The 12,881-nt window shown below is 34.7% G+C and overlaps 1 protein-coding gene across 1 annotated transcript in view; it reads left to right on the forward strand.

Annotated features, from left to right (window-relative positions):
- The first annotated feature begins 4,246 nt into the window (after positions 1 to 4,246).
- LOC126376328 (sodium/calcium exchanger regulatory protein 1-like) overlaps positions 4,247 to 12,881 on the forward strand; it is a 28,077-nt gene continuing 19,442 nt past the window's right edge. Inside the window, exon 1 of the mRNA XM_050023659.1 lies at positions 4,247 to 4,420. Coding sequence (XP_049879616.1) covers positions 4,351 to 4,420 — 70 coding nt within the window. The 5' untranslated portion in view covers positions 4,247 to 4,350. The remainder of the gene's footprint in view (positions 4,421 to 12,881) is intronic.

Consider the following 12,881-nt stretch of genomic DNA (forward strand, 5'->3'; position numbering starts at 1 on the left):
TAGTAGTATGACATATTGATGAGAGTTAGGTGAGGATGTACAGTCACAATGAAAATCCCAAGGGCCCCTTACAAGGATCCAGGGTCGTAAAATCAGGATGTAAAGGAACAGCTAAAATAAAAGACTCTTGAACACCGTAACCTTGTTTACAGCTGCCTTTTATGAGCAATAAAAAGTTTTTTTCATTTGAATTTTCATATCCTTCGACTTGCTCACTCCCATTTTGTTATCTAGACATTGGTGCTGATTCCAGTACTCTCTCTCTCTCTTTAAATAAGAACTGCGCTCTTGTCGGTGGAGTAATCGCCATTTCTCTCTTCTTCCCGCCAAATCCTTCACCTCCTGATACGATACGACCTGCACCTTCTCTTTTATTTGTTTCATAAATGTTCTCCTAGGTCTACTACACTTTCTTCTCTTCCCTTAAATTTTTGCTTCTATGATGTTTGTTATAAATGAATCGTGTTGTATCAGGTGGGTCATATTTCCTCTCCGGTTCTCTATAGTCTTCATTATGGTTCTCTTTTCTTCAACTCAAGCTAATTTAAATAGTAAGTAAATTAAAAAGAAAATCCTCTACAAAAATACATGGTAATATTTGGGCTGAAGCCTAAAGTAGGATACCCTGTGTTTTAGGCAGTGCCGGCTTTAGCAAAATATTTACCATATCAGTCCAGCTTATACCCTCCATCCTTCGCCAACACCACATCTAAAACGCTTCCAACCTCCAGATTCCAGTACACACCATCTGATTTTATTATAAGTTATAATACCTGTCATTTTCTTATCCGCTGAAAAAGAAAGTTGTGTGACGTTTGACGTGTACTGACAGAAAATTCCACTTAATATTAACTCAGAATCATGGTCTGAATCATTCCTCTCAGTATAGTCACAAGCAAGGTAAAATTACGTTGCAATTATATCACTCTTGATTAGCTCGATTAGAGTAAGATGATCCGTGCTTCGGAAGGCACGTTAAGCCGTTGGTCCCGGTTAATATTTACTGATGTAAGTATGTAGTCGTTACATGACTCATGTCGGGGGCCTATGGCGGCTCAATGATAACCCTGACACCAGGGTTGATGGGGTTGGTAATCCACCTCACAACTCACACGATAGAAGAAGCTCGATTATAGGATTTAGACAAACTGCAAATTGTTTTTTTTTCATAAATATTAAACATTATTTATCGTCAGTTCCGATCGAGATAGATTCCCGAGCTTCCTAAGAATTTTATTTAAGTAACTTAACCCTCATGCCTGTTGTCTTATTTTTTTACAAGAGAAATTGAATTGCCTCAAATGGTATTAACTACCGGCCAAGTAGTTAATACCATTTGAGGCAAACTCACAATAACTCACGTAAAAAGCAATAATTTTAATTATATTTCCAACTATGACTGTCACCCGACCATCCAACGTGGTGTGCGGATGCGAAGTTAGTGTAGTATTACGAGCCTGACCGGTTTGCCTTGAACACTGACACACGGTCAGACGCGGTCAGCTGACATGATGGTCGGGTGTGATATACATATTTCAGTTCCATACTATTGCGACGGAAAATTCCACTTTACATACGGTAGTCATGCAGTACATTATACTTACAGTACGGTCACGAGTGCTAATATTTGAAACCATATCTCATTAACTTTTTAGACAAATTAAACCGTAAGTCTCATTAAATGACAAATATGATAGTGCGACAGGGTTCTAAAGTGGGTACATGATATTGCTCATGACTGTACATAAGGTAGTCATACAAGTAGGTATGGGTGTTAGTGATACCGTAATGAATACTCAAGGGGATGATTAAGACCATGATTCTGAGTTGATATCAAGTGGAATTTCCTGTCGGAAAATTAATGTCATTTTTTGTGTGTTTTTAAATTATTTTCCGTTCCATACTTGCGACGGAAAATATCATCCCTTAAAATTTCCGTTACGATGTCACTAACACTCTTCATATGTAACTACATACAAGTATAACAATAATACTCTTAATCTTTTTTTTATTGTCTGTAACTTTGCATGTGCAGTGTAGCTTACAAAGACAACTTACAAAGTTGTCCATAATGTCCATAATGACATTAATAAATGACATCTAATTTCACACAGCAGGAATTTCCACCCTGGACACTTCGTGAAATTTCGTGTGGAGAGCCGTGGTAGCCCAGTTGGTAGAACCCTTGCCTCTCACTTGAGGTCGCAAGTTCGAATCCAGCACAGGCCTAAACCAATGATTGTCGAATTTGTTTTCGGATTCATGTTTGGATCATGAAGGAAAACATCGTGAGGAAACCCACGTTCCCGAGAAATGCATTTTCGAAGGTATGTGACCTAACATGTATTGGGCTGCTTTTCCCTTCGCAGGTTGGATTGGAAAGTCAGACAGGCAGTCGCTTCTGTAAAAAACCGGACCTGTCAAATTTTCAGGTTAGGTAAGACTAATAAGGTAGGACTAATGCTAGGGATCATGTCCCTAATTAAAAACTGTGGCGTCCTCTAATATTAAATACTTTCTTTCTTTCTCTCTATAAACTACTGAGTACTTACATAAACTGCCTATATACGTCCCACTGCTGGGCACAGGCCTCCCCTCAATCAACCGGAGGGGGTATGGAGCATACTCCACCACGCTGCTCCAATGCGGGTTGCTGAGTACTTAGTTATTGCCATATGATGCAAATGTAAGTACAAATCACGTTAAAAAAACAACTATTAAGTATTGGGCTGATTTTCCCCAAGGTCAGAGAGGCAGTCGCTTCTGTAAAAAACTGCACCTGTCAAATCTTCAGGTTAAGCGGCTGTGAAAAATGGGATACCGCTAGGGAGATGACGACACTTGGTTAAATTTCATTCATCGTGTCCGACAATTATGACAGTCAGTCCACAGTCCGTCTGTATGTAGCCACCTTAATAACCCGGCGTTCATATCACACGGGCCCCTTACGTTAGAAAGAGATGAAAATATTAATACCCGAGTAAGAAAGAGACAGACAAACTGGTTAGACCCCTAGCCCTTCCATTTTGAATTAATCTCTTGTTCCCGCGTAACATGAATTGGTAATTGCGAACTATCGGACCCCTTTGAATCAATAAGTTTGTATAGGGCGGCCAACCCGGCTGCATTAGCAGTCATTAATAACCACCAATCCGCACTGGACCCGCGTGGTGGTTTAAGGCCCGATCTCCCTATCCATCCATAGGGAAGGCCCGTGCCCCAGCAGTGGGGACGTTAATGGGCTGGTGATGATAAGTTATAGCTAGTACAATAAAGGTAATTGATTAATTTATGTTAATTTTAAAGCAGGTAGTGTGTCAACCTAATGTCAACCTGCAAATCGCCACCTTATAGTCTTCTTTTTCAATCGCGTGGGTTGTGAGGTAGTTTGACCAACCCCATCAACCCTGGTGGTCTATTGAGCCGCCAAAGTTCCCTGACATAGCTCATGTAACGACTACTTACTTACTTACATCAGAAAGTAGTAACCGGGACCAACAGGCTTGACGTACTTTCGGACAATCAGGTGATCAGCCTATATTGTCCGAACCTATCTTCTTCTTCTATCGTGTGGATTGAGAGGTACATTACCAACCTCATCAACCCTGGTGTCAGGGTTATTATTGAGCCGCCAAAGGCCCCTGACATGGCTCATGTAACGACTACTTACTTACATCATTAAGTAGTAACCGGGACCAACGGCTTAACGTGCCTTCCGAAGCACGAACCTATAAAAATATCCCATTAGGTACCTACCACACTGCTCAATGGGTTAATAACATAATCAAACTTCCTAGGACTTCATATCAAATGCTAAGCTCTCAACGCTATCATCTTATATCAGGCGATTATCCCATTAGTTATCATTAGTAGGTAAGTAGGTAGGTAATAAAAATAGAAATTAAATGACTTAGTACAAAGTTCATGATTAGTGTCTGTTACTAGTAAGCCATATCATAAGATAAAAGTATCAAAGTCTAAACTGCAATTTTATTATTATTAAAAATTTGTAAGTATGTACCTACTATTCAAGTATAAGATTTCCTTAAAAACGCACCGTGGCGCGCATAATCAAAGTCTAAAGTGCACTAACAACGAATCAATCAACGTCTATCGATTCCGTCGCGTCACATCTACGCAACATCTTGTTATTTCAGTAGACTACAGGAATGAATGACTTGTATGAATGAGTATAAAAAGGAAACTCGCCCGCCCCGCCAACCATCGCCAGTTCACTCGTTCACGAAAGCGAGTCGCCCATGCGACATTCACTCATCATTCTATAGTTAGCCGGTACATACGTCGTACACATTTTACTCCCGCTTTTAATAAAAAAATAATATATTAAACATGGATTTCCTCAACAAGAAATACAAGATGGTCTCCTCCGAGAACTTCGATGAGTTCATGAAGGCTATTGGTGAGTTATTTTACGTATTATAATTACTTTTTTCCGAGAAATCGATGTCGCGTTTACTGCCGGCCGGCGCGCTGCGTTGAATACGCCACATATTTTTAAGCGTGGGGTACGTTCATGGTGTTACACTATAGTACAGAAACTTGATTTATATCTAAATAATGATATAAAGTACCCGTATTGTTCTATTATTTATATTTCAATGCTAATCGCGGGTCACGCACTCGTTCACATACCTAAATGGAGTCATTAAAATAAAATATTCATTGTAGGTACCCACCACTTAATGTGGTTTGCAGATGACTTAAAAGCTAAAATGAATACCTAACTACCATAATGTTTTTGCTTTAACTAGTTTGTTCAGTTGTTTCTTTATTTAAAACTTTTGACTAGGTAATCAAAAATGACGTAACTCAAAAATTTTTAAAAGCAAGTAGGTAGATGTAACCGGTTTTTTTATTTGTTTAGCCGGCTAGTATTTTTATTTGTTTGTACTATCTTAATGAAGCTGTTTTGTCTTCGGATGAATGATAATTCAATCATTGACCTTGAATGTGTTTTTTACTGTGATAACGATGTGCATGTCGCGTAATCACAATTTTAACTGCCAATTTAATGGTTGTCACAAACATTGCTTTTTCCTTTTTTTTTTTCATCCCTGTGGTAAAAATATACGTAGGTATAGAATTTCAAGTCTATAAGGTTACGGCAGTTTTGATTGTATAAAACAATCATTAGGACGTTGACGTCCACATCGTTTATATTAATAAAATCGATCGGGCCAACGCCCTAGCGTCATTTTTTAATCAACTTGTTTTTGTCAATCTGTATCAATCAAAGCTATGGTCTCAATTGTGGGGAACTTATATGTTTTTATTTACGAGCATACCTACCTACCTAAAATATTTTTCCCTGCAAGTTGTTAGCTTATTTACTTACGTACTTATTGAAAGAAATAAATGTGGATATTTAACTATTTACTTTTACATTTTTCTTCACTACTTACCTATTACAAGTAATTTGATCATGGGGTGATTGCCCCAGATGAGCAGCATGATGGTAGCAGTATGCTCCAAACCCCGTCGGGTTGGTTTAGGTGTGGTCTGTGCTTAGCAGTGAGACGTAAAAAGGCAGTTTATGTATTAATGGAAATAAGATGTTTCGATATTCATTAAAAACATCATAGAAGGAAAGAAAGGAAGGGGAATTACAAATTACAAATTACAAATTGATTTATTTGTGAAACACAGGTAGAGTAGGTTGTTATACATATATATAGGTTAGAGCGCTGTGATCTGCCAGTCGGCGTACAAACATAAATTAATTAAACATTAATATTATAAACGAATTAAACATTAGAATTCTGTACTAATTATGCATGCCCTATTATATTTTTTGCATTATTAAAGATATAAATTTATTATTAATAATTGTCACAATAATAGAAGAAGATCAAGAAGATCAAGAAGGTCAATAATAGAAGATCAAGAAGAGCTTACATGGAACAAATTAAAGAAAAGGTTAACGTCGTGCCTTATAGGGAAGTAAAGGAATTGGCCTTTGATAGACTGGAATGGAAAATGCTGCACCGACAAGAGCGTAGCTCTTAAATTGATGATGATAATGATATTTGCTGAAAGTAAAAATTCTGATTCTATTTTTCTGAGCAAATACCTACCTACATAAAATTTTCCAACGCTTTATAGGACTCACTGCGTATGACGAATCTAGTAGATTGTCAAGGTCTTGTAAACTACGACAGATGAAACGACTTATATGCATGCACAGTTTAAGACAGAATTTGTTTTTTTTTTTTTTAATAAATTTCCGGTTCCGTATTACTTGTATTTTAAACTAATTTCACTGCCATATTCTATTACCGGTCGTCATCAGTAGTTAATAGGGTTTTTTTGCTTGGCTTCTGTGATAGGTATGAATTATGTAACGTTTTTTTGTAATTATTGATGACGTGGTTCCCAGTTTCCGTATTTGGTGATATCAAACTTAAATTTGATCCATTTTGGATCACAGCTGCTTTCTAGGACTGTCTACCATCTTATAATTAAATAAATAATTAATAAATATGATAATAGGACGTTCTTTTTATTTAATTTAATGCACATTAAAAGATCTTAACCAATTTCAATTTCTATTGTGCAGTACTCAATATAAGTACATATTATAAATTCAGATCTGTACATGATTCAGTTTTATGTCGTTGTTTACCATATTTTATCATTTCACGTGAATAAATGTTACTGAGACAATGTATCAAGATAAAATGTATGAAGATGATAAAAAAATGGAGGTGACTAGGGTGAGCTTTAATCGTTAGCTTGTTTTTTCTTAATTTAAAACAGTTATCGCGTTATTAATTTGCAGTATGTAGGTGGGACTGATAGATAATACATGGTCTTGGTAATTTAGTTAGGTAAATTACTCAACACGATAATCTTAAGACATACCCATTTCTAAACATTTTGATGATTTATGATTCTATTTATCCAATTTTAATGCGATAAAAATAAGCAACAGAGTCATAAAGATATATAACGGACGTAATGGCAACAGGTGAGGTGAGACTGATAAAGAGTTGGAAAATATTTACCTATTATGGTTATGTCTTATTACACGGCTTTAATATAGTACTTGGTACTTTAATCTTGCATAATTATGGTACTAACACTGTTATTGCATGTCAATCAGTGATGATGCTTCAGTCCAAGATGCTCAGACAGTTCAAGGTTTAGCATAAACGTTTTAAACATAGTCTTTAATGTATTCAGCCAAAATTCGAACCCAAAAAACACACTGTATATTGCCACCAGCTTCACCATCTAGATTCATCATTTATATTGGTCATTGTCGTTGGTTAATCTCATCTAACGTCATCCGTCCTGCACACTTCTCCGTCTCATGTCACATACCTTGCAATACGATGACCATTGACCTGACCTTCACCAAGCACTTTCCCAGTCATATATTTGTTATGCAGCATTAGTTTACCAAATAAACGTATCATTGTTCGCATTCGCCGAATGACTCGATAGAATACTGACTTTCCTTGTTTTGCAACTGGCGGTCATAGCAATTGCTTGATAAAACCAATGAATAGCACTGTGTTGGACGTCGCTAAACGACTCAAATTGAAACATTCCTGCTTCATGACCAGCCTTTACTGATTAATTTGAAAAGAGCTCTTTGATTACGTAGCCTTCGAGTGAATAATTCTTCGCAAAAATTGCAGCTTTACCACGAATTGGTATCTACATCGAATGATCAAATAATTCGATTGAATTATGTTCGGCTATCAAGTTATTTTGGTGGAAAGACCCTGTTGTTTATTTCCATTGTATTGATAAGCTTTTTCTGCTAATCTTTGATTGCAGTGTCCCAAACAGGTGGACAATTCAAATGCATTCACTGATAATTTCATGATACGATCTTTGGACATAATCTAAAAGGATGTGATATTACCAAAATGGATGTGTTTTTCTTGTTCTGATAATGTTCAGGGGGTATTACTTACGTAAACATATCTGTTTATTGCCATTAATGCAAACTTATTTAGAAATTTTAATTTACAATATAAACCAAATAATGAAAGACCACATTCTATAATGCCTAGTAACTGAAACAAAAAATGAGTTCAATGAGACCTGATCACTGAACAAAAAACGATCAAATAATAGATTCACACTCGTTGAGATCTAAAATTATCAGTCTCATTTCCACAATAGCAAACTGACTAGTATCAATGATACCTACAGCCTAATGACTCTTGTAGTATATTCTGTTTTGTTGTTAATATTAATTAAACACGGATATGTTAGAAGCACTGGTTTATTTTATAAAATGAACAATCTTTATTACAACGCGTACGTTACGTACAATGGCCAATTTCCCGCTAAATCATAAAGCTTTGTCTTACAGTCTTTTTAGAGGCGTCCGTAGTCTATACCCACGCATTATAGGTTAACCATTTTTATATCTTTATTATATTATTCAATGACAACTGTCAACATGGCTGTCTGTACCATTTGCGTTTCGGTTTTCCTATACGTTGCGTTTGGTTACACTACAGTACATCATACCCCTTTCCATAAAAAAAAACAATAAAAAAAAACTTAACAAAGTAAATTGTTTACATTTCAAAATTAAGTTACTACACTAATAAGTTATGACTTAAACATAAAGTACAATCAAATTAAACATGAACACTGTAAAGTTAGAACTGCACACCCACTCATTTTTGAATCATCAGATTATTGAGGTCGAATATGATAAGAAGTTCTTGTGTATAAGACTCCATTACAATCCAAAACATCATATGATCTAAAATCTTTCTTGTTGTTATTTACAATTGTACCTTGTAACCATTTATTATTTTGTGGATCTTTTTTGAACCAAATTTTTTGATTCAAATGAAAAATATCTTTTTCCTTTACATGCTTATTGTAATTACTTACATTTCTATTTATAGACTTATTCATTTCGGTCTCTACCTCACAATTCAACTTTGGTTTTAAATATTGAAAACTTGATGGCAGTTTAGTTTTTAAATTCCTACTCATTAATAATTGTGCTGGTGTAAACTGTGTGCCAGAGACCGGAGATGATCTATATTGCAATAAAGCCATTCTATAATCAGTCTTATCCTCACTACATTTAATCAGAATCTTTTTAGCTATTTGTACACCCCGTTCTGCCATACCATTCGATTGCGGATATCTAGGACTAGAATATGTGAATTTAAAACCCCACTCTCTTGCAAATTGCTTGCATAGGCTGGAGTCAAATGGAATGTGATCCGCCACTACCTCTGATGGTATGCCAAAACTAGTAAATACATCTGTTAACGCATTAATTATGCTTTGTGCTGACTTATTAGTAATTAATTTTATTTCTAACCATTTAGTGGTATAATCATAGATTACCACATAACTTTTTCTTTTAAAATCCAATATATCAATCCCAAGTTTTGCAAATGGTAGTTTTGGTATCTCATGTGTCAATAATGGTTCTTTTATGTTATTGTTTTGGTAGGTCTGACAAATGAAACACCTTTTTACTAAAGTCTCAATGTGCGAATCAATTTGGGGCCAATAATACAATGCCCTAGCAGTCTGTTTCATTTTTGTTATTCCTAAGTGACCCTCATGCAACTTTTTTAGAATTGTTAATCTCAATGAATGTGGAACAATGAGTCTATCATTCATGAACAATAGGTTTTGATCTACTGATATATTTTCTCTAAATTTAAAGTAATGTTTCAAATTATCTGGTACCTTTTTAATATTATCTGGCCAACCCTCGACTGTGTAAGTTATTAATTGACTTAATTCCGAATCTTTTGATGTTTCCAAAATTAATTCCTGTTTTTGTTCATCTGTGCATTGCAGATAATTAGCAAGACCTATACAGTGTATTACTTCATACATATATGACTGATCCTCATCAATTTCCTCTAAATATGAGCGAGACAGCAAGTCAGCAATATGCATTAAACGACCTTTCTGATATTTAAATATTATGTCATATTTTAATAACTTTAGTTTTAATCTTTGTAATCTTGCGGAGGGAATAGCATGAATGCCCTTTTTTAGCAAGTTCTCTAAAGGTTTATGATCATTAAGAACAGTACATTTTTTTCCATAAATGTAATAGTGAAATTTCTTTGTAGCCCAGACAACACTTAATAGTTCCTTTTCTATTTGCGAAAAATTTTTCTCTGCACATGTAAGACTTCTTGATGCATATGATACTGGTTTTCCATTTTGCATTAGACAACAACCTAGGCCATCCTTGCTTGCATCACACTGAATAGTAATTGGTAATCTAGTGTCAAAATTTTGCAATAAAGGTGCAGTGCTTATACATTTTTTAATATTACAAAATGCATTTTCATGGTATTCCATCCACAACCAACCAACATCTTTTTTTAAGAGATTATTTAATGGTGCTGTCAAATCTGCCAATTTATTAATGAAGTTTCTCAAGTAATTAATCATTCCTAAGAATATTTGTAACTCTTTTTTACTAGTTGGACTTTTAATACTCAAAATGGCTTTAACCCGCTCCGGATCTATTTTCATTCCATCTTTAGAAAATATATGACCAAAATACTTAACCTCAGACAATTTATACTGAAACTTTCTTTTATTAAATTTTACATTATTTTCTTTTGCCCTTTCCAGTACACGTTTTAATATTTTATCATGTTCCTCTTCATTTTCAGCACAAATCATCAAATCATCACAGTAAATAACTACTCCTGGAATGTCCCCAAATGTACTTTCACTGTACTTTTGAAAAATTTCTGGTGCAACAGACAGACCAAACGGTAATCTTAAAAACTTATAGCAGCCAAATGGAGTACTAAATGTGCATAAGTCGGTTGATGTGCTTGTTAGTTTTATATTATAAAAACCTTCTGACAAATCCAGTACAGAAAAAACTGACTTATTAGTTAATTTAGTTAATATTTCTTCCAGTGTTGGAATTAGATGATATTCTCTAATTAATACTTTATTTAAATCTTGTGGATCTAGACATATCCTCAAATTGCCATCACTTTTTTCTATAATTACTAAATTACTTACAAAAGATCTAGGATGTTCAACCTTCTCAATAATCTGATGTTCCTCTAGACATTTTAGTTTATCAGCCAGACGTCCCAGCAGAGCATGTGGTACTCGACGAGGTGGTTTCACTATTATCTGTGCATCTGGTTGAGTGTGCAGTTCTAGTGACTTTGGAAATTGTCCTATGCCCTGAAATAGTTCAGAATAATGATTAACAATTTTTTCTTTGTTTATCACATTAACCTTGTTAATATTAATATTATTTTCCTCTAATGAATTAATATTAATATTATCATCTTTTAATAATTTTAATTCCAATAGTGTACTTAAACCTAATATTGGCCTTACTTTCTCTTTTATTATTAAAAATTCAATATTTATGCTTTCAGTTTCATTAAGATATATTTTTAGTATTATTTTCCCTAAAGGCTTTAGAATATTACCCCCAAATGCTTCTAACAAAATTGTTGTCTCAGACCACTTAGGATTCTCATCATCGACAATCAATTTTAAATCTTGTAACGAAATAACATTGACCTGTGCCCCTGTATCACACTTATATGTTACTTTTTTATTTTCAGTCCTTAAAGTTGTTAACCATTCATTTAGACATGGATTTTTTTTACATTGAATAGAATGACATATTTTAACTAGTCACAAATCATGAACTGAGTTGTCTACATCACATTTTGTTTCCTCAATAAAGTCTATTTTCTTATTCTTACAACCTTGAGCAAAATGATTAATTTTGTGACAATTTGAACAAGTCTTCCCAAAAGCTGGACATTGTCTCGGTCCATGCTCTCTGTTACATTTTTTACAATGATAAAACAGACTACTGTAAGTAGATTGCTTGTTGGAACTCGGCACTTTGCTATAATTATTGTTATACTTAGCTTCAAATTGTTTGTTCCGGATAGCATCAATCTTTAAGGAATTTTCACTCTTCTGAATGATGTTAGCATGTTCTTGTGACAATTCAGCTGCTCTGCACTGGTCCACTGCTATGTCAAGAGTTAATTTGTTATTCTCCAGAAGTTTTCGTTGTAGTTGTTTATCTCGAATACCCATAACAATTCTGTCTCTTAGCATTCGGTTTTCCATTTCCTTGAAGTTACAATTTTTTACCAGTTTTCTTATTTCTGAATAGAAGGTATCAAATGTTTCTCCATCTTCTTGATTTCTGTTGTTGAAATTGTATGTGTTTATGAGCTCATTCTGTTTTGGTTCAAAATATTCATCAAATATTGTCAGTAGTTCTTCATATTTGGGAGTTTCATCGTTTTTTTTTAAAATGTTGTAATAAATGTTTTGTCCTTCCAATCCCATGCAGTTTAACAAAATGGCAGACTTCCTTGTCTCACTCACTCTTTCTAAACCGGCAGCTAGTAAAAATACACGAAACTGTTGTTTAAAACTCGTCCATTTCATTAGCATATCACCCACCAAATCAAATTGAAGGGGTAACGGCATCTTAAATTCAATTGGGCTAGTCATTTCTTGACTTGATTTTTCCGAGAATTCTTCACAAGGTTGTTTTAAGTCCGTCATAGGTTATACAATTTTCTTATTCAGGTTCTTGTATACGACTGCGCCATGTAGTATATTCTGTTTTGTTGTTAATATTAATTAAACACGGATATGTTAGAAGCACTGGTTTATTTTATAAAATGAACAATCTTTATTACAACGCGTACGTTACGTACAATGGCCAATTTCCCGCTAAATCATAAAGCTTTGTCTTACAGTCTTTTTAGAGGCGTCCGTAGTCTATACCCACGCATTATAGGTTAACCATTTTTATATCTTTATTATATTATTCAATGACAACTGTCAACATGGCTGTCTGTACCATTTGCGTTTCGGTTTTCCTATACGTT

This window comes from Pectinophora gossypiella, chromosome 20, assembly GCF_024362695.1.
Source record: "Pectinophora gossypiella chromosome 20, ilPecGoss1.1, whole genome shotgun sequence".
Taxonomy (NCBI): Eukaryota; Metazoa; Arthropoda; class Insecta; order Lepidoptera; family Gelechiidae; genus Pectinophora; species Pectinophora gossypiella.